General features: G+C 40.1%; 1 protein-coding gene across 1 annotated transcript in view; it reads left to right on the top strand.

Moving 5' to 3' along the window:
- Positions 1-21,027, top strand: part of cdc5l (CDC5 cell division cycle 5-like (S. pombe)) — a 58,607-nt gene that overhangs the window by 19,266 nt on the left and 18,314 nt on the right. Inside the window, exons 5-11 of the mRNA XM_078212926.1 lie at positions 6,356-6,455; positions 6,910-7,128; positions 10,831-10,975; positions 14,258-14,446; positions 16,444-16,592; positions 18,840-19,002; positions 20,806-20,970. Of these exons, the coding sequence (XP_078069052.1) occupies positions 6,356-6,455; positions 6,910-7,128; positions 10,831-10,975; positions 14,258-14,446; positions 16,444-16,592; positions 18,840-19,002; positions 20,806-20,970 (1,130 nt within the window). The remainder of the gene's footprint in view (positions 1-6,355; positions 6,456-6,909; positions 7,129-10,830; positions 10,976-14,257; positions 14,447-16,443; positions 16,593-18,839; positions 19,003-20,805; positions 20,971-21,027) is intronic.

Raw genomic sequence — 21,027 nt, 5'->3', positions numbered from 1 at the left:
GGTCCTAACATTAGATGTGGAAAGGTTTCAAGAACTTGTTATTCGGAACAGAGTGACTGAGCATTTGGACAAATGACCTGATCAGAGAGAACCAGCATGGATTTATAAAGGGTAAGTCATGTATAACAACCCGAGTTGAACTTTTTGAGGAAGTAGTGGGATGATAGTTATGGGAGTTCTATGTTGCTTTTATGGACTCACAGAAGGAATTTCACAAGGTTCCACATGAAAGAAATTAATGCATTGGAATAGATTAAGTGTATTGGCAAAACTATGGCAAATGGAGTTCACTGTTGGAAAGTATGAGGTCATCCACTTTGGACGAGAGAAAGATTGGGATATCTTCTAAATAGCGTGAAGCTGGGAACTTTGGTTGAGCTTAAAGATTTAAGAATCGAAATCCCTAAAAGCAAATAAATAGATATTAAAATTAAAATAAAAAGGCACACGGGTTGTCTCCACCTTTGGAATTTATCGTGAAGAGTGATGACATTTTCAACCATCTTAAAAGCTACTGTTCCAAGTCACTGGAATGTGGCTTCAGTCTTTTTAAAAATCCAGTCAGTAGTTTTCAGCCAAGAAATTTCCAGAAAGTAATTTTTATAAATAATGGCTTTGTAACATTACATAACCTACAATCCCTTCTTTGAGGATCCTACCAGTCAAAAATTATGTGGGTGCTACAATTTAATTTAGAATTAAACATCCATTTTCTAGATCAAGATAATCTTAGATTTACTATGAATTCATTTTTTGAGTGATTTCTTTGCAATACTGTATAAGATACCTTTGCTATTTGTCCCATTTCTATCATATGTAATGAGGCAAACTTGATTAGGGAACTTAAGGTGAAGGAACCCTTAGGGAACAGTGACCACAATATGATAGAATTTACCCTGCAGTTTGAGAGGGAGAAGCTGGTAATGTCAGATGTAATGGTATTACAATTAAATAAAGGTAACTACAAAGATGTGAGGGAGGAGCTGGCCAGAGTTGATTGGAAAGGGAGCCTAGCAGGGAAGACAGTGGAATAGCAATGGCAGGAGCTTTTGGGAGTTATTTGGGAGGTACAACAGAAATTCATCCCAAGGAGGAGGAAACATGCTAAGGGGAGGATGAGGCATTCATGGCTGACGAGGGAAGTCAAGGACAGCATAAAAGCAAAAGATAAAGCATACAAAGCGGCGAGGATTAGTGGGAAGCCAAAGGATTGGGAAGTTTTTAAAAGTGAGCAGAGGACAACTAAAAAAGCAATTATGGGGAGAAGATGAAATATGAGTGTAAGCTAGCTAGTGATATAAAAGAAGATAGGAAGAGTTTTTTTCAATATATAAAGATAAGAGAGAGGCAAAAATAGACATTGGACTACTGGAAAATGAGGCTGAAAAGTAACAATAAGAAACAAAGAAATGGCAGAGGAACTGAATAGTTACTTTGCATCAGTCTTCATGGTGGAAGACACCAGTGGGATGCCAGAGCTCCAGGAGAATCAGGGGGCACAGGTGAGTGTAGTGACCATCACTAAGGAGAAGGTTCTGAAGAAACTGAAAGATCTGAAGATGGATAAATCACCTGGATGGACTACACCCCAGGGTTCTATAAGAGATAGCTGAGGAAATTGTGGAGTCATTGGTGGTGATCTTTCAGGAATCACTGGAGGTAGGGAGGGGACCAGAGGACTGGAAAATAGCTAATGTAACACCGCTGTTTAAGAAGGGAGGGAAGCAGCAGATGGGAAATTATAGGCCAGTCAGCCTGACTTCGGTCATTGGCAAGATTTTAGAGTCCATTATTAAAGATGAGATCACAGAATACTTGGAAGTGCATGATAAAGTAGGACTGAGTCAGTACGGCTTCGTCAAGGGGAGGTCATGTCTGACAAATCTGTTAGAGTTCTTTGAGGAGGTAACAAGAAGTTAGATAAAGGAGAACCAGTGGACTTGAGTTTAGATTTCCTGAAGGCTTTTGACAAGGTGCCGCATAGGAGACTGTTAAATAAGTTAAGAGCCCATGGTGTTAAGGGTTAGATCCTGGCATGGATGGAGGATCGGCTGACTGGCAGAAGGCAGAGAGTGGGGATAAAGGGATTTTTTTCATGCTGGTTAGTGGTGTGCCTCAGGGGTCGGTGCTGGGACCATAACTTTTCACAATATACATTAACAATTTGGAAGAAGGAACTGAAGGCACTGTTGCTAAGTTTGCAGATGATACAAAGATATAGAACATAGAAAAAATACAGCACAAACAGGCCCTTTGGCCCACAAGTTGCGCCAGTCATGTCCCTACCTACCTAGGCTTATATATAGGCTTACCTATAACCCTCAATCCTATTAAGTCCCATGTACTCATCCAGAAGTCTCTTAAAAGACCCTATCGAGTTTGCCTCCACCACCACTGACGGCAGCCGATTCCACTCACCCACCCCTCTGAGTGAAAAACTTACCCCTGACATCTCCTCTGTACCTACTCCCCAGCACCTTAAACCTGTCTCCTCTCGTAGCAGCCATTTCAGCCCTGGGAAAAAGCCTCCGAGAATCCACCCGATCTATACCTCTCAACATCTTGTACACCTCTATCAGGTCACCTCTCATCCTTCATCTCTCCAAGGAGAAAAGACCGAGCTCCCTCAACCTATCCTCATAAGGCATGCCAACCAAACCAGGCAACATCCTTGTAAATCTCTGCACCCTTTCAATCATTTCCACATCCCTCCTGTAATGAGGTGACCAGAACTGAGCACAGTACTCCAAGTGGGGTCTGACGAGGGTCTTATAAAGCTGCATCATTATCTCTCGACTCCTAAACTCAATCCCTCGATTGATGAAGGCCAGCACACCATACGCCTTCTTAACCACCTCCTCTACCTGCGAGGCCGATTTAAGAGTCCTATGGACCCGGACCCCAAGGTCCTTCTGATCCTCTACACTGCTAAGAGTCTTACCCTTGATATTATACTCCTTCATCCCATTTGACCTGCCAAAATAGACCACTACACATTTATCCAGGTTGAAGTCCATCTGCCACTTCTCTGCCCAGTCTTGCATCCTATCTATGTCACGCTGCAGCTTCTGACATCCCTCCAAACTATCCACAACACCACCAACCTTTGTGTCGTCGGCAAACTTACCAACCCATCCCTCCACTTCCTCATCCAGGTCATTTATGAAAATGACAAACAGCAAGGGTCCCAGAACAGATCCCTGGGGCACTTCTCTGGTGACCGACCTCCATTCAGAAAAAGACCCATCAACAACCACTCTCTGCCTTCTGCAGGCAAGCCAGTTCCGGATCCACAAGGCAACAGCCCCTTGGATCCCATGCCCTCTCACTTTCTCGAGAAGTCTTGCATGGGGGACCTTATCGAAGTCCATGTAAACCACATCTACCGCTTTTCCTTCGTCAATGTGTTTAGTCACATTTTCAAAGAACTCCACCAGGCTCGTAAGGCACGATTTGCCTTTGACAAAGCCGTGCTGACTACTTTTGAGCATACTCTACTTCTCTAAATGTTCATAAATCCTGTCCCTCAGGATCTTCTCCATCAACTTACCAACCACTGAGGTTAGACTCACCGGTCGGTAATTTCCTGGGCTATCCCTATTCCATTTCTTGAATATAGGAATCATATCCGCAATCCTCCGGAACCTCTCCCGTCTCCATCGACAACGCAAAGTTCATCGCCAGAGGCCCTGCAATCTCTTCCCTCGCCTCCCACAGTAACCTGGGGTACATCCCATCCGGTCCCGGCGACTTATCTATCTTGATGCTATTCAAAATTTCCAACACATCCTCTTTCTTAATGTCCACATACTCAATCTTTTCAGTCTGCCTCAATCCTATAGTACAACCACCCAGGTCTTTTTCCACCGTGAATACCAAGGTAAAATATTCATTAAGCACCTCTGCTATTTCTTCCGGTTCTGTACAGACTTTCTCACCTTCACCTTTTATAGGTCCTATTCCTTCACATCTCATCCTTTTACTCTTCACATATTTATAGAACGCCTTAGGGTTCTCCTTAATCTTATCTGCCAAGGCCTTCTCGTGACCCCTTCTGGCTCTCCTAATTTCTTTCTTAAGTCCCTTCCTACAAGCCGTATACTCATCTAGAAATAGAAATCATAGAAACCCTACAGTGCAGAAGGAGGCCACTCGGCCCATCGAGTCCGCACCGACCACAATCCCACCCAGGCCCTACCCCCACATATTTACCCAGTAATCCCTCTAACCTACGCATCCCAGGACTCCAAGGGGCAATTTTTTTTAACCTGGCCAATCAACCTAACCCGCACATCTTTGGACTGTGGGAGGAAACCGGAACACCCGGAGGAAACCCACGCAGACACGAGGAGAATGTGCAAACTCCACACAGACAGTGACCCGAGCCGGGAATCGAACCCGGGACCCTGGAGCTGTGAAGCAGCAGTGCTAACCACTGTGCTACTGTGCCGCCCCGTGTGCTACTGTGCCGCCCCGTGTGCTACTGTGCCGCCCCTAGATCCCTATCATCGCCTAGCTCTCTGAACCTTTTGTACACTTTCCTTTTCTTTTTGACTAGGTTCAGCGCAGCTTTCGTGCACCACGGTTCCTGTAACCAACTATGTAGAGGGACAGGTAGTATTGAGGAAACGGGGGGCTGTAGAAGGACTTGGACAGGCTAGGAGAGTGGGTAAAGAAGTGGCAGGTGGAATACAATGTGGAAAAGTGTGAGGTTATGCACTTTGGAAGGAGGAATTTTCTAAATGGGAAAATGCTTAGGAAATCAGAAACACAAAGGGTCTTGTAAGTCCTTGTTCAAGATTCTCTTACGGTTAATGTGCAGGTTCAGTCGGCAGTTAGGAAGGCAAATGCAATGTTAGCATTCATGTCGTGAGGGCAAGAATACAAGGGGTGTACTCCTGAGGCTGTATAAGGCTTTAGTCAGACCCCATTTGGAGTATTGTGAGCATTTTGGGCCCCATATTTAAGGAAGGATGTGCTGACCTTGGAAAGGGTCCAAGGAGGTTCACAAGAATAATCCCTGGAATGAAAAGCTTATCAGAGAACAATACAGCACAGGAACAGGCCCTTCGGCCCTCCAAGCCTGCACCGATCACCGATGTCGTATGAGGAACGATTGAGGACTCAGGGTCTGTAGTCGTTGGAGTTTAGAAGGATGAGGGGGTGATCTTATTGAACTTACAGGATACTGCGAGGCCTAGATAGAGTGGACGTGGAGAAGATGTTTACACCAGTAGAAAAAACTAGAACCAGAGGGCACAATCTCAGGCTAAAGGGACGATCCTTAAAAACAGAGATGAGGAGGAATTTCTTCAGTCAGAGAGTGGTGAATCTGTGAAACTCTTTGCCGCAGAAGGCTGTGAAGGCCAGGTCATTGAGTGTCTTTAAGATAGATAGATAGGTTCTTGATTGATAAGAGGATCAGGCGTTATGGGGAAAAGGCAGGAGAATAGGGATGAGAAAAATATCAGCCAGGATTGAATGGCAGAGCAGACTTGATGGGCCGAGTGGCCTAATTCTGCTCCTTTTTTCAGAGTACACTCAGGTGAACTGTGGAGTTTGCACATTCTCTACGGGTCTGCGTGGGTTTCCTCTGGGTGCTCCGGTTTCCTCCCACAGTCCAAAGATATGCGGGTTAGGTTGATTGGCCATGCTAAATTAGTGTCAGGGGAACTAGCAGGGTAAATACATGGGATTATGGGGGTAGGGCCTGGGTGGGATTGTTGTCAGTGCAGGCTCGAAGGGCCGAATGGCCTCCTGCACTGTAGTGATTCTATGATTCTATACACATTTGTTTGTTGCAAGCACTATTTTAAAAATGCCTGATTTAGATTTTTGCTTTGTGGTTCTTTCGTCATTGAGAATGTATGATTAAATATGTTCTGACAGCTAAGAATTATTAAAATATACCAAAGCATTTGTGGTCTTGTGTAAGCTTCTGTTAATTCTGTTCAAATGCAGAAAATTACATGTTCCTTGTTATATTGGCTAAACATCATGAACACATTAGCTGCATATCATTACAGTGATGTTGGTCATGGCCCATTAGTATAATTAATAGCGTTATTTTCATTGGTGAGGGGAATATTCAGTTTGCTACTGTTACAATACAAATGAGAAATATTTCTGTTCTCAAATTCTAATGTTAATGCATTTAAAATGTTTACAATATCAAAATGTTCAGACTGAGATCTGTCAGATTCATTGAGACTCGCTCATTTTCAGTGCAGATTATTGGTCCCTTTGCTATGATGTGCATGGCTGTATTTTTCTTTACATTTTATAAATTGAGTACTTTCTTCTTCCCATTGTATATCCTAGTACTGATTTTCAAATGTCCCAAATTACATTTTAGATGAGCTTGAGATGCTCTCTGAGGCTCGAGCTCGTTTGGCTAATACCCAAGGCAAGAAAGCTAAGAGAAAAGCACGAGAAAAGCAGCTTGAAGAAGCCAGGTTAGTCTTTGAGCTAATTTGTACAGCACAATTCAAATCATATTTTATGAGCAAATATCCATACTTCTTTGGAGAATGAAACAACTATGAAGAGCATGATGTTAAAGTTTCAACCCTTTTATATGGGTGTGCTCAGTTTGCCTAATATATGCAATGATTATGGTGCAACAGTTAATTAAATTAGTTAAACTTTTATTACTATCGGTAGTGGGCTACTTCAAAACCAATACATATTTCTTGCTTTCATAGCTGATTTTACAAAAGCCTGTTTAGAAACATTTGGGAAGAATTGAACAATATGAAATTGGAAGAGTAGCTCTTCCAGTCAGCCTCCATTTCCTGTCCTGCAAGCTAATTTGCTATAAAATTGTATCAAATGGAATTTCTAATCAAGTATAACTGGGACACTAAATCTTGATGGTAAATTCATAATCTATGTTCTTAACTTATGTAGGAGGCTTGCAGCACTTCAGAAGCGCAGGGAGCTGCGAGCTGCTGGCATAGAGATACAAAAGAAAAGAAAAAAGAAGAGAGGAGTGGACTATAATGCTGAGATACCCTTTGAAAAGAAACCTGCTGCAGGTTTTTATGATACCGCTGAGGAGAACCACCAAGCGCTTGAACCAGACTTTAAAAGACTCCGCCAACAACACCTGGATGGAGAGCTAAGATCGTAAGTGCAACAAAAATACGAAATTGTAATTATCTGCTTTTATTCTATTTCTGTTAGCCAATTACTTTTTTTTTCTAACCTTTTTATTTTTACGTACATCAAGACGTTACAATTTGGCTTTTTCAATTTGATCTCTTTTAAAGATCAACCTGCATAAATTAAAAGCAAAAATCTTATTGATAGGTAAAACTATCCACAGAAGTCATAAGACATGGAAAGTTGCTGAAAGTAGTAGTTAAAACAATGAAGAGAGAATTGATCATAAGGGTTTAAAACCAAAAGAGAAAACGCTGGAAAATGGCAGCAGGTCTGGCAGCATCTGTAAGGAGCGAAAAGAGCTGACATTTCGAGTCCAAATGGCCCTTTGTCAAAGCTGATCCTGAAGCCACACTCAGTTCCATGCACCGCCACATGAAGACACACGACATCTCACTCCAGCAACACCATCTTACTCTCTCTCAAAGCTGTCCCTGTCCCCAGTTTCATTTCATCCTCCGCATTATTCGATGTCTTAACAAAAAACTTTTCCTGTTTCTTGCAGATGTAAAAAAATGCAAGCTTCAACAACTTATCAACACCACTGCCCATCCCAGGCCCTCCACCAGTCCCAATCCTTCAAACTCCATCTCTTCTAGCCCCAACCCTTGCCGTGTCTTCACCATACCCTCCGATCTTCCCCTCTGAGGCTGAGCATGCTGTTCTCAGCAAAGTACTCAGCTTCGTACCCTTACGTCCCCATCTGAATTAATTCCGGGATCCACATGATTTTGAACTCTTCTTCCATCACCTTCGTCTCCGTGCCCACTTCTTTAGGCAAGAGTCCTCCCCCCATTCCACAGATCCTTTCACGTGCCTCCAACATTCTGCCTCCAATTGGACACCCCACCAGGACAATTATCTGCCCTCAATCTTTTCATTGGGAATTGTCGTCGGGACATTGGCCGTCTCAATTTTTCTGCCCCCCTCATTCATTCCAACCTCTCTCCTTTCCACCCTTCGCTCCCTAAGGTCCAACCCTGACATATCAGCTTTGACAAAGGGTCATCTGGAATCAAAACGTCAGTTCTTTTCTCTCCTTACAGATGCTGCCAGACCTGCTGAGAATTTCCAGCGTTTTCTCTTTTGGTTTCAGATTCCAGCATCTGCAGTAATTTGCTTTTATAAGGGGTTAAAATGTCCTTTTAGAATATATTGCACAGCTTGATAAGCAATTGAACCTTTGAAAGAGATCGGAGGCCATTTAGTCCATTAAACTTTTTCTGCCATTTAATGAGATTATGGTTAACCAGTGCCTGACTGCTATTGCCCCATATCACTTAACAACTGATTTTTAAAAAATCAAACACTCCAATTTCAAATTAACAATTGATCTAGCACCAACAATTATTTGAGATGGGTTAGAAACTTCCAGCATCCTTTGTGTGTAGATTTATTTCTTAGCTTCATAGCTGAAAGACCTGAGTCTAACCTTTATGTCATGTCTCCTGGTTCTGAACTCCCAAACTAGTGGAAATAGTTTCTCTTTGTCTGTCCTATCAGTTCATCTTAATGTCTTAAGAACTTTGATAAATTACCCCTTAATTTCTATGTTCCAGGGAATGCAACCCTAGTTTGTGTAACCACTCCTCATAATTTAACTTTTGAAATCCAAGTATCATTCTGGTAAATCTACACTGTATTCTGTCCAGTGCTAGTATATCCTTCCCAAGGTGATATGCCCCTAACTGCTCACAGTACTCAACCGTGATCTATTTAGGACTTCACATTGCTGTAGTATAACTTCTACCTTTGCATTTTAGCTCTCTAAGTATAAAGGTAAATTTTGCATTAGCCCTTTTGGTTATTCTATGTGCCTGTGTAGCATTTTAGCTGTGTAGCAATGATATATGATTTAATGATATATATTGGGAGACCTCACATTTGCCTACACCGACATTGAAATCCATTTGTCTGAGTTTTATTTATTCACTTAATTGCTTAATATCTCTTAAGTTTATGTTTCCATTTACATTTCTTGTAAAGCTTCCTTGCTTTGTGAAATTGGCAAATTTGGATATCTGGTTCTCTATTCTATTATCTGAGTCATTAAATATAGTAAATTGTTCCCATATAAAGCTATTTAATCCAAACTCTGCACCTTTCCTCTGGAGGCCGTTGTTTCTTTGTTGCAAAGGGTTTGAGAATCTCAGAAACAATGGCCTGGATTGTGCAGTGTTAATGACAACAAAACTGTTAGAGTTTGCCATTGTTAATCCCTTGAAGTTGATAGCAACTCGTGGAGACCGCACATGAGAGATTAAACAAAGAAATCTCAAAGTTGCTGCTATCAATTTCACCCTTCACCATAATGTGCATTGCGAGCTGTGACAAGATGTTCATTTACCAGAGGGTACAGATTTAGTCATGGTCCAAAGAAATATAGGTGACGTAATGAAAACATTTTTTAAGCAGACTTGTGATTTGGAATGCCACTGCCTGAAAGGATGATGGAAGTAGATTCAATAGTAACTTTTGAAAGGGAATTGGATCAGTACTTGAAAGAAAGGTAATTGCAGGGCTATGAAGAAAATACAGGGGAATGGGAATATTTTGATAGATCTTTCAAAGAGCCTGCACAGGCGCAATGTGCTGAATTGCCATTTGTGTTCAGTGATATTATAAGACGGTGATTAAGTAGCTGCTTGGTGCATAAATTGAGTGTTGACTGAAAGAGGAAGATGCTGAAGCCTCGAAGAGTTTACAAGAAGGATCTTGAAGGGATGCAAAAGTGGCACATGTTTCACTCTGTAGAAGGAGCCAGAGAAGTTGGGGATGGAAAGGAGGCTAGAGGTATTAAAACTCGGAAACTTGTGAGACATGGAAAGTATTAGGAAGGGCAAATGAGTTTAGGATTTTGGTTATATATCAGCATTGAAACAGAAATGGTAAGGGTTCAAGTGATAGAACTATTAGGAAATGCTTCTGACCAGGAGAATCATGATCTGCAATGAAGTCGGAGATTCTGGGTCCGATGCATAGCTTGTGATGCCCAAGTCTGCATTAAGACCTGCATTCATTGTCATCAGGAAATTGGGGATTTAACCAACCAGGTTGTCTCGGAGATGATTGAAGAATGTTAGTGTAGCAAGTAAACCACAACAGCCGCAGGAAAGCAGAAACAGCAGCAGTACGGGAGTTCAGCTAACAATGCAGATACTGTTAATCCAAACAATTGAGAGAGGTCTTAATCATCAAAGATTGAGATAAGGTGTTAATTGCTGAACAGAAGTATTAAATAATCAAAATTCTCAATAGGGATAGACGTACTTCCAGTACTATTGTCTGATTCTGCAGTCAGTTCGTCGTTGTCCAGTGTGTTCAACTGGTCCGCGAAAATATTTTCAAGTTCAAATATGTTAGTTTTCAATTTCTTTCTGAACCTTTAAACGTACCTGCTTTAGAGCTGTTTAGGGCTGTAAAAGGTAGGGGGGGGGGGTGGGGGGGGCGGCGTGTCCTCCTTCAATGTGATTCTTTTGGACTCTGGCACTGTACCCAGGGACTCACTAAGCTGCCTGAATCTCACCCGGTCCAAGTCAGAAAGGCTGGGCAAGACAGGCACTGAAGTAATTTGGCACAGGTAAGTGGCTACGGAATAGCAATCTGATGCTGATTGCCACTCCAAGGAAGTTATGACCCATGTTGATTATATCTTTTTTAATTCAGTGAAAAAGAAGAATCTGAACAGAAGAAAGATAAACAGCGTCTGAAAAAGAAGAAGGAATCGGATTTGCCTTCTGCTATATTACAGATCAGTGGAGTCTCTGAGTTTACCAAAAAAAGAAGTAAACTGGTTCTCCCTGCGCCACAGGTAAATAGTACATATCAATTCTAAACACTGCAAAGGTGATGTTTGTGTTTTCTGTTGTTTACTTCACTTTCAAACATATAAATAGAGGAAAGTTGCAGTTGTACTATTCTTTAGAGTACACTTGGATTGAGACAGATACACATGGTACATCCTTGTGATGTCAACTTAGTCTGGCAGGAATAGTGCATAGTTCTGACCATGATGCTTATGGTTTGATATCACATGAATTAAAAATAAGTTAGAATATTTTTTTAAACTTACCCATAGAGGAACTCTATTTGTGGTAGTCATGATCACCATTGCATTATATCTCTCAATGCTTAAGTTGATTATTTGGGCCCTTTATTTAAAATAGTTTCTCTTTTTTAAAGGTTTTATTCCTTTTTTTTTTTAGAAGTTCCACACATTGTAAAATCTTGCAACATCCTCATCCTAAATTTCATATGCAAACTTTTTAAATACATTATTAATTACTATTAATTATTAAAAATAATTAATTAAAAATTATTGAATTCACTCTGTTCTTTTCATTCCTTCTCTGATCTTGATCCAACAATGTTCTCTACATTCAGCAGCAAATGTGAAATCACCAAAATTTCTTAAACCTTTTAAGTTTACCCATTATTCAACTTTTACTACCCACCAACTTCCACAACCTTTTTTGGTTTTCGGTGCAGCACCAGTCCATAGCCCCATTGTTCCCTCCACTAATGTTTATATTCCCCCATCCTTTAAGTATTATTCTCAGACATCATATTTCAAACTTCACATTTGTTTTCAAAATAACGTGGAGGCAAATGCACAAATGTAAAATTATATTCATAGTTCTGATATTTAATACATAATTCTATGAAATATTTCATTTAAAATAAATCATTTTTGCCTGTGCAGAAACACTCTGCTCTGCAATTTATATATTTCACCTATATTTTTTTTCAAACCTGTTTATGAAGACTTTCTAATATGCCACTTTATCCCAATCATATACATTAATTTAATCATGATTTCTATACTTAATTAAAAGGAGGTATTTGCCATTTAATGCTCCTGTGGTTATGAAACAACATAACATTTGACTTTCTGTGTGCAATGTCATGGAAGATTGACTGGTAATATACTAAAAACCTTGCTTCTGCCATCAACTTTTTCCATTATAACTTCCTCTGTCTACATTTAAGAAACTGCCTAATATAAGCTTGTCACTAATTACAGTGTTCTTATGATATGACACGTTTACACGGGCAACTTCCATTATACATGTGCAAATAGAGAATTATAATTATCCCAATCTCTATCACTGATTCACTTGAATATTGCACTTGGTTTTGACTTCTCATTTGCATAAGAGATTTCATGGGAGTTCATTGTGTGTTCAATGCAGACTTTCCTCATATTCATATAATGACCAGTGGTAGTCTTGTCTGGTTAACACATGGAATATTTTATTTCCGCTTAATTCCTTAGCCTTGACATGTTGTGTTGAAGTACCCTAACTGGTGAACTGTTCTTACAGCTGTCAGTTCGTTGAATAAACTAGATCATTATGAGCACATGGCTGTTATACACTGAGAGAACGTGGTACATCATAGCTGCTCACATTAAAACTATCACAATACAAAACAGCCATGTGCTCATCATAATCTAGTTTATTCACGGGTCAGAATGAAATAATCCATTTACTAATTTCACCATTAAAGTTTGATATTTCTGAACTTGCAAATTGCATGAAAATACCATGTCTATTTTGAGGAGTAATGTATTTTGTTAGTCTTTTGCTCTGCAGTTTTGCTTTCTGTTCATGAACGCAGATTATTTAGAAGATGTTATAAAATGAGATTGGACCCTAATGTCTGCCCTATTTTCCAAGTATTTTAAATGTTTGAAGTTATGGATATAAAGACATGAATTTGATATTCGCCATGGTTACGTGCACAAAAGATCTGCAAACTTTTAATGTTCTTCTAAAAAAAACTGAGGTGGCAGCAATTTGTCTAATTGTAAAATTGTTAAAACTATTTTTAATTTATCCTTAGCTCCATTTAGAAAAGAAAACATGTTGTATTTCTAGTAATATGCACCCAAAATCAAATCAAAAACACTGTTATGCACAAGTGTACATCTAACTTGGTAACTGCTTTTCAGTCAGATTGACTGCAGCTGTTTCCTTTTTAATTGCATCTGTTGCTACACTTCACATTGTTTGTGGCAAGTAAAATGTTGACCTCTGTACACCCTGGATGGCTTTGGTTGTCAAAAGGTCAAATAACTATTTTTAGAACCTAGTTTGCATTCTTTAATCTTCACCATCGGTGATCAGAGTGACAGTTGCCCTAACTAGAACTTTTAAAGTTCTTTTTGGGTACTGTATCCAAGTTTTTAAGTTCCATTTTTCCTTAGGTTGCATAATTTAACTAAATTTCTTTCTTCAAAATACATACATCTGACTGAATTGCACACTTGCAGATGTGTTGATAACTTTAGCATAACAGCCTTGAAAGATATATGGTAATAACTTATATCTACATCCAGAGTATGTCTACTTTTCCTTCCCTGTCCTTGTGTAACACCTATTGCTGAATTGATGAGAGTACATTCTTAATGTATATATAAAAAAACTTATTCTGACAAACTGTTTTGGTCTGTGATGTCCAAGAAATAGATCAGTCCTGAGAACTCCTTATGACCTTCAATTTATTGGTTCCATAGTTCATATTAGTAATCAGAATTAGCATTGTCATTATTTGACATGTTATGAGACCCATCATCTTTTTTTTATTCCTTATACTTTAATAGACTGTTGAGAGTTTAACCGTTAGCGGCTGTTTCCTCATCATCCACTCAATACAGGAAATCCCATGTTTATTAAATCTCATAACAACTATACTGCAATCACTCAACAGATTTGTCCATTTGAAATGATCCTTGCAATTTTATGTGTAGTAGCTGCATACCCTCTCTCCCTCTGCTTTGTGGTGTTATTGTTTCTTGTCACCATTTAGATTGTATTCTCTCAATCTGCAATGGCACTACCTCTCAGTGTAATTATTCATCCTGTAGCTTGAATGTAAGCAGCAAGCAGAGAGCCATTGGATATGAATTATCAGGCATCATAAAACATTTGTGCCTTTGTCACTTTGCCACTCTTTGCTGTGTTCTGTGGTTGGGTAAACAGGTTTCAGATATAAATTTAAGAGTTATATTTTGAATAGAACCCGTAAGTTCAGAACAGTTCATGAATTGAAGCTTTGTTATCAAATAAAAAAATATTTGTGTTTCCTTAAGATCTCTGATGCTGAACTGGAAGAAGTAGTCAAAATTGGTCAGGCTAGTGAGATGGCCTGTCAGACTGTCGAAGAATCTGGAATGCCAAACTCTGCATCCAATGCTCTCATTTCGGAATATAGTATTGCCAACACTGGTTTGAGTTTGCGAACTGCACGCACTCCTGCAGCCCAGGATCGGATTCTCCAGGTAACTAAGCCATTTTAAGCTGAATTGGTGCATGTTTTGCATCGGAACCAATTGTACATTGTCATTATATGGAGCTCTCTTGCAAATATTTCTCCCACTGTACAATGATCATTGTAATGCTCTTGAATTATTTGGAGTAGAAAATGCTATCCATATATTGTTTTGTTCTTTGTGGGCAAGACGCATTGTCTTCAGTAATGTGTGGAACATAGAACAGTACAGCACAGAACAGGCCCTTCGGCCCACGATGTTGTGCCGAGCTTTGTCTGAAACCCAGATCAAGTTATTTCCTCCCTATCATCCCGAAGTACTCCATGTGCCTATCCAATAGCTTCTTAAATGTTCCTAAAGTTTCTGACTCCACTATCCCTGCAGGCAGTCCATTCCACACCCCAACCACTCTGAGTAAAAAAACCTACCTCGGACATCCTTCCTATATCTCCCAGCATGAACCCTATAGTTATGCCCCCTAGTTACCGCTCCATTCACCCGAGGAAATAGTCTTTGAACGTTCACTCTATCTATCCCCCTCATCATCTTATAAACCTCTATCAAGTCTCCTCTCAACCTCCTCCGCTCCAAAGAGAAAAGCCCAAGTTCCCTCAACCTTTCCTCATAAGACCTACCCTCCAAACCAGGCAGCATCCTGGTAAATCTCCTTTGCACTCTTTCCAGTGTCTCCACATCCTCCTTGTAGTGAGGTGACCAGAACTGCACACAATATTCCAAATGTGGTCCCACCAAGGTCCTGTACAGTTGCAGCATAACCCCACGGCTCTTAAACTCAAACCCCCTGTTAATGAACGCCAACACACTATAGGCCTCCTTCACGGCTCTATCCACTTGAGTGGCAACCTTCAGAGATCTATGGATATGAAGATCTCTCTGTTCCCTCCACATTCTTCAGAACCCTACCTTTGACCCTGTAATCCACATTTAAATTTGTCCTACCAAAATGAATCACCTCGCATTTGTCAGGGTTAAACTCCATTTGCCATTTTTCAGCCCAGCTCTGCATCCTATCTATATCTCTTTGCAGCCTACAACAGCCCTCCACCTCATCCACTACTCCACCAATCTTGGAGTTCTTTATTCCCTTATATCAACTGTTAGAATTTGATAGATTTGTAAATGTTATTTTTTTTTCCCCCTGAAACTAGACAGATACAGCCTAATATTTGGATAATGTATATTTTTGAATGCCAGCAAGTAATGTAGAAGTCTAGTAGTGGTTATTTAGTTCTGGAGACTAGAAATTGCATTTAAGATTTGTTTTCACCAAATGTAATTCTATTTCCTTTAGTTGTTTACTCCTTGCTAAACAGTTCCATAGCGACCAACACGGTATCTTGCTTTAATACCCACTATTCACGTGAACCTTTACTGTAGACGACTGGACGACACAATGCCACTGCTGAGCCAGATGCTATCTGTATCTAATGTTCACACATGAGCATTTCCATCAGAAACTATTAATAGAATAATTGGCAAAGGTAGCTCAGATTTCTTTTCTTGAATCCAGAAGCAATGAGGTTACTGGTAGCATCCCTAATGCCGTACTGGTTGAAGTCAATTAACTTGGTCCATCTGGGGAATCAAACCTGGGTTTGTGCTGGTGCCTTTAATCAGCTGCACTCTGAGCTCAATGAGGCAAATTAACATGTAAAATTATGCATTCTGATTGCTGTTCAGTGTCTTTTGAAGTACTATAAGGTAAAGCACAGGTAAGATCTCAACTTTACTTTTGTGTTTGGCGAACCATTGTAGGGAGTTACCAAGCTCTTCGATCAGTATCAATTTTGAGAGGATTCAGCAGGGATCTGCTCTATTTTAGAGTAGGATTGATGCAGTGCTAGAAATGGGCTTGTTGATAATAGGTGATTAATGATCTTTGGCGGGGTGGGGAGAAGGTAAGGAGGAGTAAAGATAAGGAAGGTAAAAAGAAAATATAGAGTTCTATCAAAGTGCCTTTCTCTGCTTTGTTCTCCATTGTGTAGGAAGCTCAAAACTTGATGGCACTGACGAATGTTGATACACCTTTGAAAGGTGGACTGAACACCCCTCTCCATGAAAGTGATTTCTCTGGAGTAACCCCACAGAGACAGGTGGTCCAGACACCAAATACTGTGCTTGCTACACCTTTCAGGTAAACATTGCTCTTTCATGCAGAAATTTAATACTACTACCTTCGGTTTTGGATTAAAAAGTAGACATTTTTGAATAAAATTATATTTTTTGCAGGGAATAACTGAAATGATTGATATGAATTATTGCTTAATTTAACTTGTGTAATATTTCCTCTTTTTAGTAAACCACATTTTATTTATATATTGCTGCGTGACATTAATAGCTTTTAGATTATTTATGATATCTAGATTATAGAGCATCCTGTGTTCACTCTTGAAAAATGAAACTACAGTCCATCCTCTTGAAAACTAAATGCAGAAGCTAGGCCAGATCATATGAATTAAGGTCTGGGTGACCCTGTTTCCAGTCAAGCCAACTGAGACAAATGTATCCTTTATTTCCTCCGGATGGTGGGGACAAAGAACACCTAGTAAGAATGAGGACCAAGGGATTGATTAAGAAGGGGAAAATAGAATACGAGAGTAAGCTTGTGGGGAACACAAACTGACTGTAAAAGTTTCAATAGGTATGTGAAAAGAAAAAGATTGGTGAAGACAAATTCATAATGGGGAACAAAGAAATGGCTGACTAACTAAATACATACTTTGGTTATTTCTTCACAAAGGAGGACACAAATGACATACCAGTAATGTTGGGAAACACTGAGTTTAATAAGAGGGAGGAACTGCAGGAAATCAGTATTTGTAGAGAAATGGTATTGGGGAAATTTATGGGATTGAAGGCCGATAATCTACATTCCAGGGAACTGGGAAGTTGTCCTAGAAATAGTGAATGCATTGGTGGTCATCTTCCAAGATTCTATAAACTCGAACAGTTTCTGAGGATAACTAATGTAACCCCACTATTTAAAAAGTGGGGTAGAGAGAAAATGAAATTAAAATCAGTCAGCCTGACATCGGCAGTGGGGAAAATTTAGACTATTATCAAAGATTTTATAGTAGAATCAGACAGAGTCAGCATAGATTTACAAAAGGGAAATCATGCTTGACAAATCTACTAGAATTCTTTGAGGGTGCAACTAGTGGGATTGATGAGACAGGACCAGTGGATATGGTTTATTTGAACTTTTAGAAGGCTTTCGACAAAGTCCCACGTAAGAGAATAGCATGTAAAATTAAAGCGCATGGGTTTGGGGATAGTGCATTGGGATGGATAGAAAACTCGGTGGCAGACTGAGCGTAGGAATAAATGGGTCTTTTTCCAAATAGCAGGCAGTGACTACTGGCGTATTGCAGGGATCGGTGTTAGGACCCCAGCCATTCACAATATTGCTTTGGATGAGGGAATAGCTCCAAATTTGCAGATGACACAAAGCTGGGTGGGAGGGTGATTTGCTAGGAGGATGCAGAAATGTTTTAGTGTGATTTGGACAAGCTGAGTGAGAGGGCAAATGCATGGCAGGTGCAGTGGATAAATGTGAGGTTATCCACTTTGGTAACAAAAGTAGAAAGGCAGATTACTATCTGAATGTCTATAGATTAAGAGAAGGGAATTTACGATGAGACGTGGGTGTCCTTGTACGCCAGTCCCTGAAGGTAAGTATGCAGGTGCAGCAGATGCTAATGAAGGCAAATGGTATGTTGGCCTTCATAGTGCGAGGATTCGAGTGCAGGGTCTTGGTGAGGCCACACCTGGAATATTGTGTGCAGTTGTGGGATGGCAGGACTGATGTATGAGGGGAGATTGAATCAGTTGGGATTATATTCATTGGAGTTCAGAAGAATGAGGGTGGGATCTCATAGAAACCTATACAGTTCTAACAGGACTAGACAGGGTAGATGCAGGAAAGATGTATCAAATTTTTTCTTCACTTGGCCGGGGGGGTAGAGGGAGGGGGAGGGAGAGAGGAGAAAAGAAGAAGCCTGTGGAATTCGCTACCAAAGCAGTTGAGGCCAAAGCATTGTATGTTTTCAAGAAGGAGTTGGAAATAGTCCTTCGGGCGAAGGAGATCAAAGGCTTTGGAGGGAAGGTGGGACCAGGCTATTGAGTTGGATGATCATAATGAATGATGGAGGAGGGTCGAATGGCCTACTCCTGCTCCTATTTTCAATGTTTCTGTGCAACAAAAAACAGCATTTCAAATGGAAAGGTGGAGAGGAGTGATTCTAGTCAACAACATCCTAACTGCGCTTTTAAGTTGCACCTGTACTTCATTTATCACCTTTTTCAGCATTTATATGACTATTTGGAAGAGAGAAGTCTTTACATTTAATAAGAGAAAATGGTTTTATTTTAAATTTTTTAGGACTCCAGCACATGATGGCGATGGTTTAACTCCGCGAAGTGGAATGACACCTAAACCTGGTGTTGCAGTGACCCCAGGAAGAACTCCTTTACGAGACAAATTGAATATCAACCCAGGCGAGGAAATGGTGGATTATAATGATCCTTCATACACCAAGCAACTGGTAGGACAACAGGGATATTTCTGGAACTAATCTTCAGCCAGTAAAAAAGTATACATTTATATTATTGTGCAATCTCCACAATGTTAAATGCACACAATGACTAATCAAACTTAAGTATTTGCCGTAACACTAAAAGTCCTTCATGTCCTTGTGCATTATGCAATATCAATACTCTCATTGTTTCCCTTCAATTTGCTTTTGTTTGAATATGGGCTATAGTTTGAATTTATTTTAATTTGAGCCCAAAAACCTTTACCTTCGGTTTTCATAACAGACTGAATGGTAATACTTCGGTATGTATTAAAGCAGAAGAGATGTAGAAGATTTAGGTAGTTAATTACTTCCAATCAGTGAAACGTTTGCTTTTGCATTGCTAAATCATTTCGTTATTTATTGCTTGCCTTTTTAGTCCTGAAGTAACTAACTTATCCAGAATGAAAGAGAAAGTTTGACTTGATTTTATATATGTTGCATTTAACCTATTGACTTAAAGTTACAATATTGTATATGGGCATGAGAGAAGTCAAGTAAAGGAAGATACCATTTGGTACTGAACTGTTTCCACCATTATTTGCATCGTTCATTGCTGTCAGTAGTGGATATAATGCAACCAGTGTGTCGAAACAGTGTCATCGATCATATAGCCACCTCTTTTGCTGTATATTCTGTAATAATAACTAAAATTGCAGTAAACTTGAACTGACAAATATTTTCCTGCTGCAACTTTTGATATTTCCAGAATTTTAGAACACACGTGAACATTGAAAATCATAATGATAGATGCCTCAATGATAGCATTAGAGGAGGTTTGGCCTGATGGGCTTGCCGTTTTAGTGGCAAAGAAATCCATGAGCCCCTTGCACTTCCTATTGGTGAGGATGGAAGAGACGGGACAGAGGAGTTTAAAAAGACAGTTTACCACAGATAAAAGAAGTTGAGGTTAGAGGTTATCTTTGAGTTCCTAAAATAAAGCAGTTTTGCCAAAAGAAAGCGGGACCCAATTATGTTTTGTTTAATTCAGCCAAATATGACGGCGAATAGCTAAACCAATTGCCTGCCACACACTTTCAAGTATGTATCCCTTGGATCTGAGAGTGAAGGTGAAGGCCGCACTGGAGTAATGAGCAGGGTGTGAGAGAGTAGTGGTTTTAATGGGGTCTGAGACATCAAAGGCACAGGCTGTGATCAGAGGTAGTCTTATCTGTGATAGGCACACTGAGTACTGAGTCCACACAAGATGGCAAGTTCAAGGATGTGATTGTGAATATGGGTTAGGCAGTTTAAGTGGAAAGAGAGATTAAGGATTGGAGGGCAGAGATTTTAGGAGAGGAAGCATGATCAGTTGAGATGGAGGTTGAAATCATTAAGAATGAGAAGTTGCTTGGAGGAGAGGCTGAGGGAGGAAAGCAGTGAGGATAGTTTTTTGAGAAAAATTTTAGGATACTTGGGTGGGCAATGAAGACCAAAGTTTATAAGTGAGGCTAGAAGAGTGCAACGAAGGTTAGATGCCCAAGGAAGGAGAAAATGCCACAGGAGTAAGAGACACTGTATGAATTGGTACCACTGGGCCATGGTGGAAGGTATAGGTAATGGGAGGCTTCATGTCATGGGAAGGTATCATTGCCCTTCAGCCAGATTTCCATCAAGGCCTGATGTAGATAATTCTTTTTACAAGTCTTCATGATATTAAAGATGCAGTATTGAAATCCAACATCAATATTTTATCAAGCCTTCAGCTATTTGTGTTTTCTCTCTGGATTTTGCTAATCTTGCCCCAATACTCACAGTTAATTTTATTTGTAGGAAAGAGAGCACCGAGAACAATTGCGAGTGGGACTGTTGAACCTTCCTACTCCAAAGAATGACTTTGAAATTGTGCTGCCAGAGAATGCAGAGCGAGAGCTTGAGGAACAGGAGACAGAAGATAATTTCATCGAAGATGCTGCTGATGTAGAATCTCGTAAACAAGTAAGCTTCTTCGAGAGCTTTATCAAAGAACATTTTTCAGAATTCTCTCTTGTGAAC

This window comes from Mustelus asterias, chromosome 5 (genome assembly GCF_964213995.1).
Source record: "Mustelus asterias chromosome 5, sMusAst1.hap1.1, whole genome shotgun sequence".
NCBI lineage: Eukaryota > Metazoa > Chordata > Chondrichthyes > Carcharhiniformes > Triakidae > Mustelus > Mustelus asterias.
This window is presented reverse-complemented; position numbering and strand designations above follow the sequence as displayed.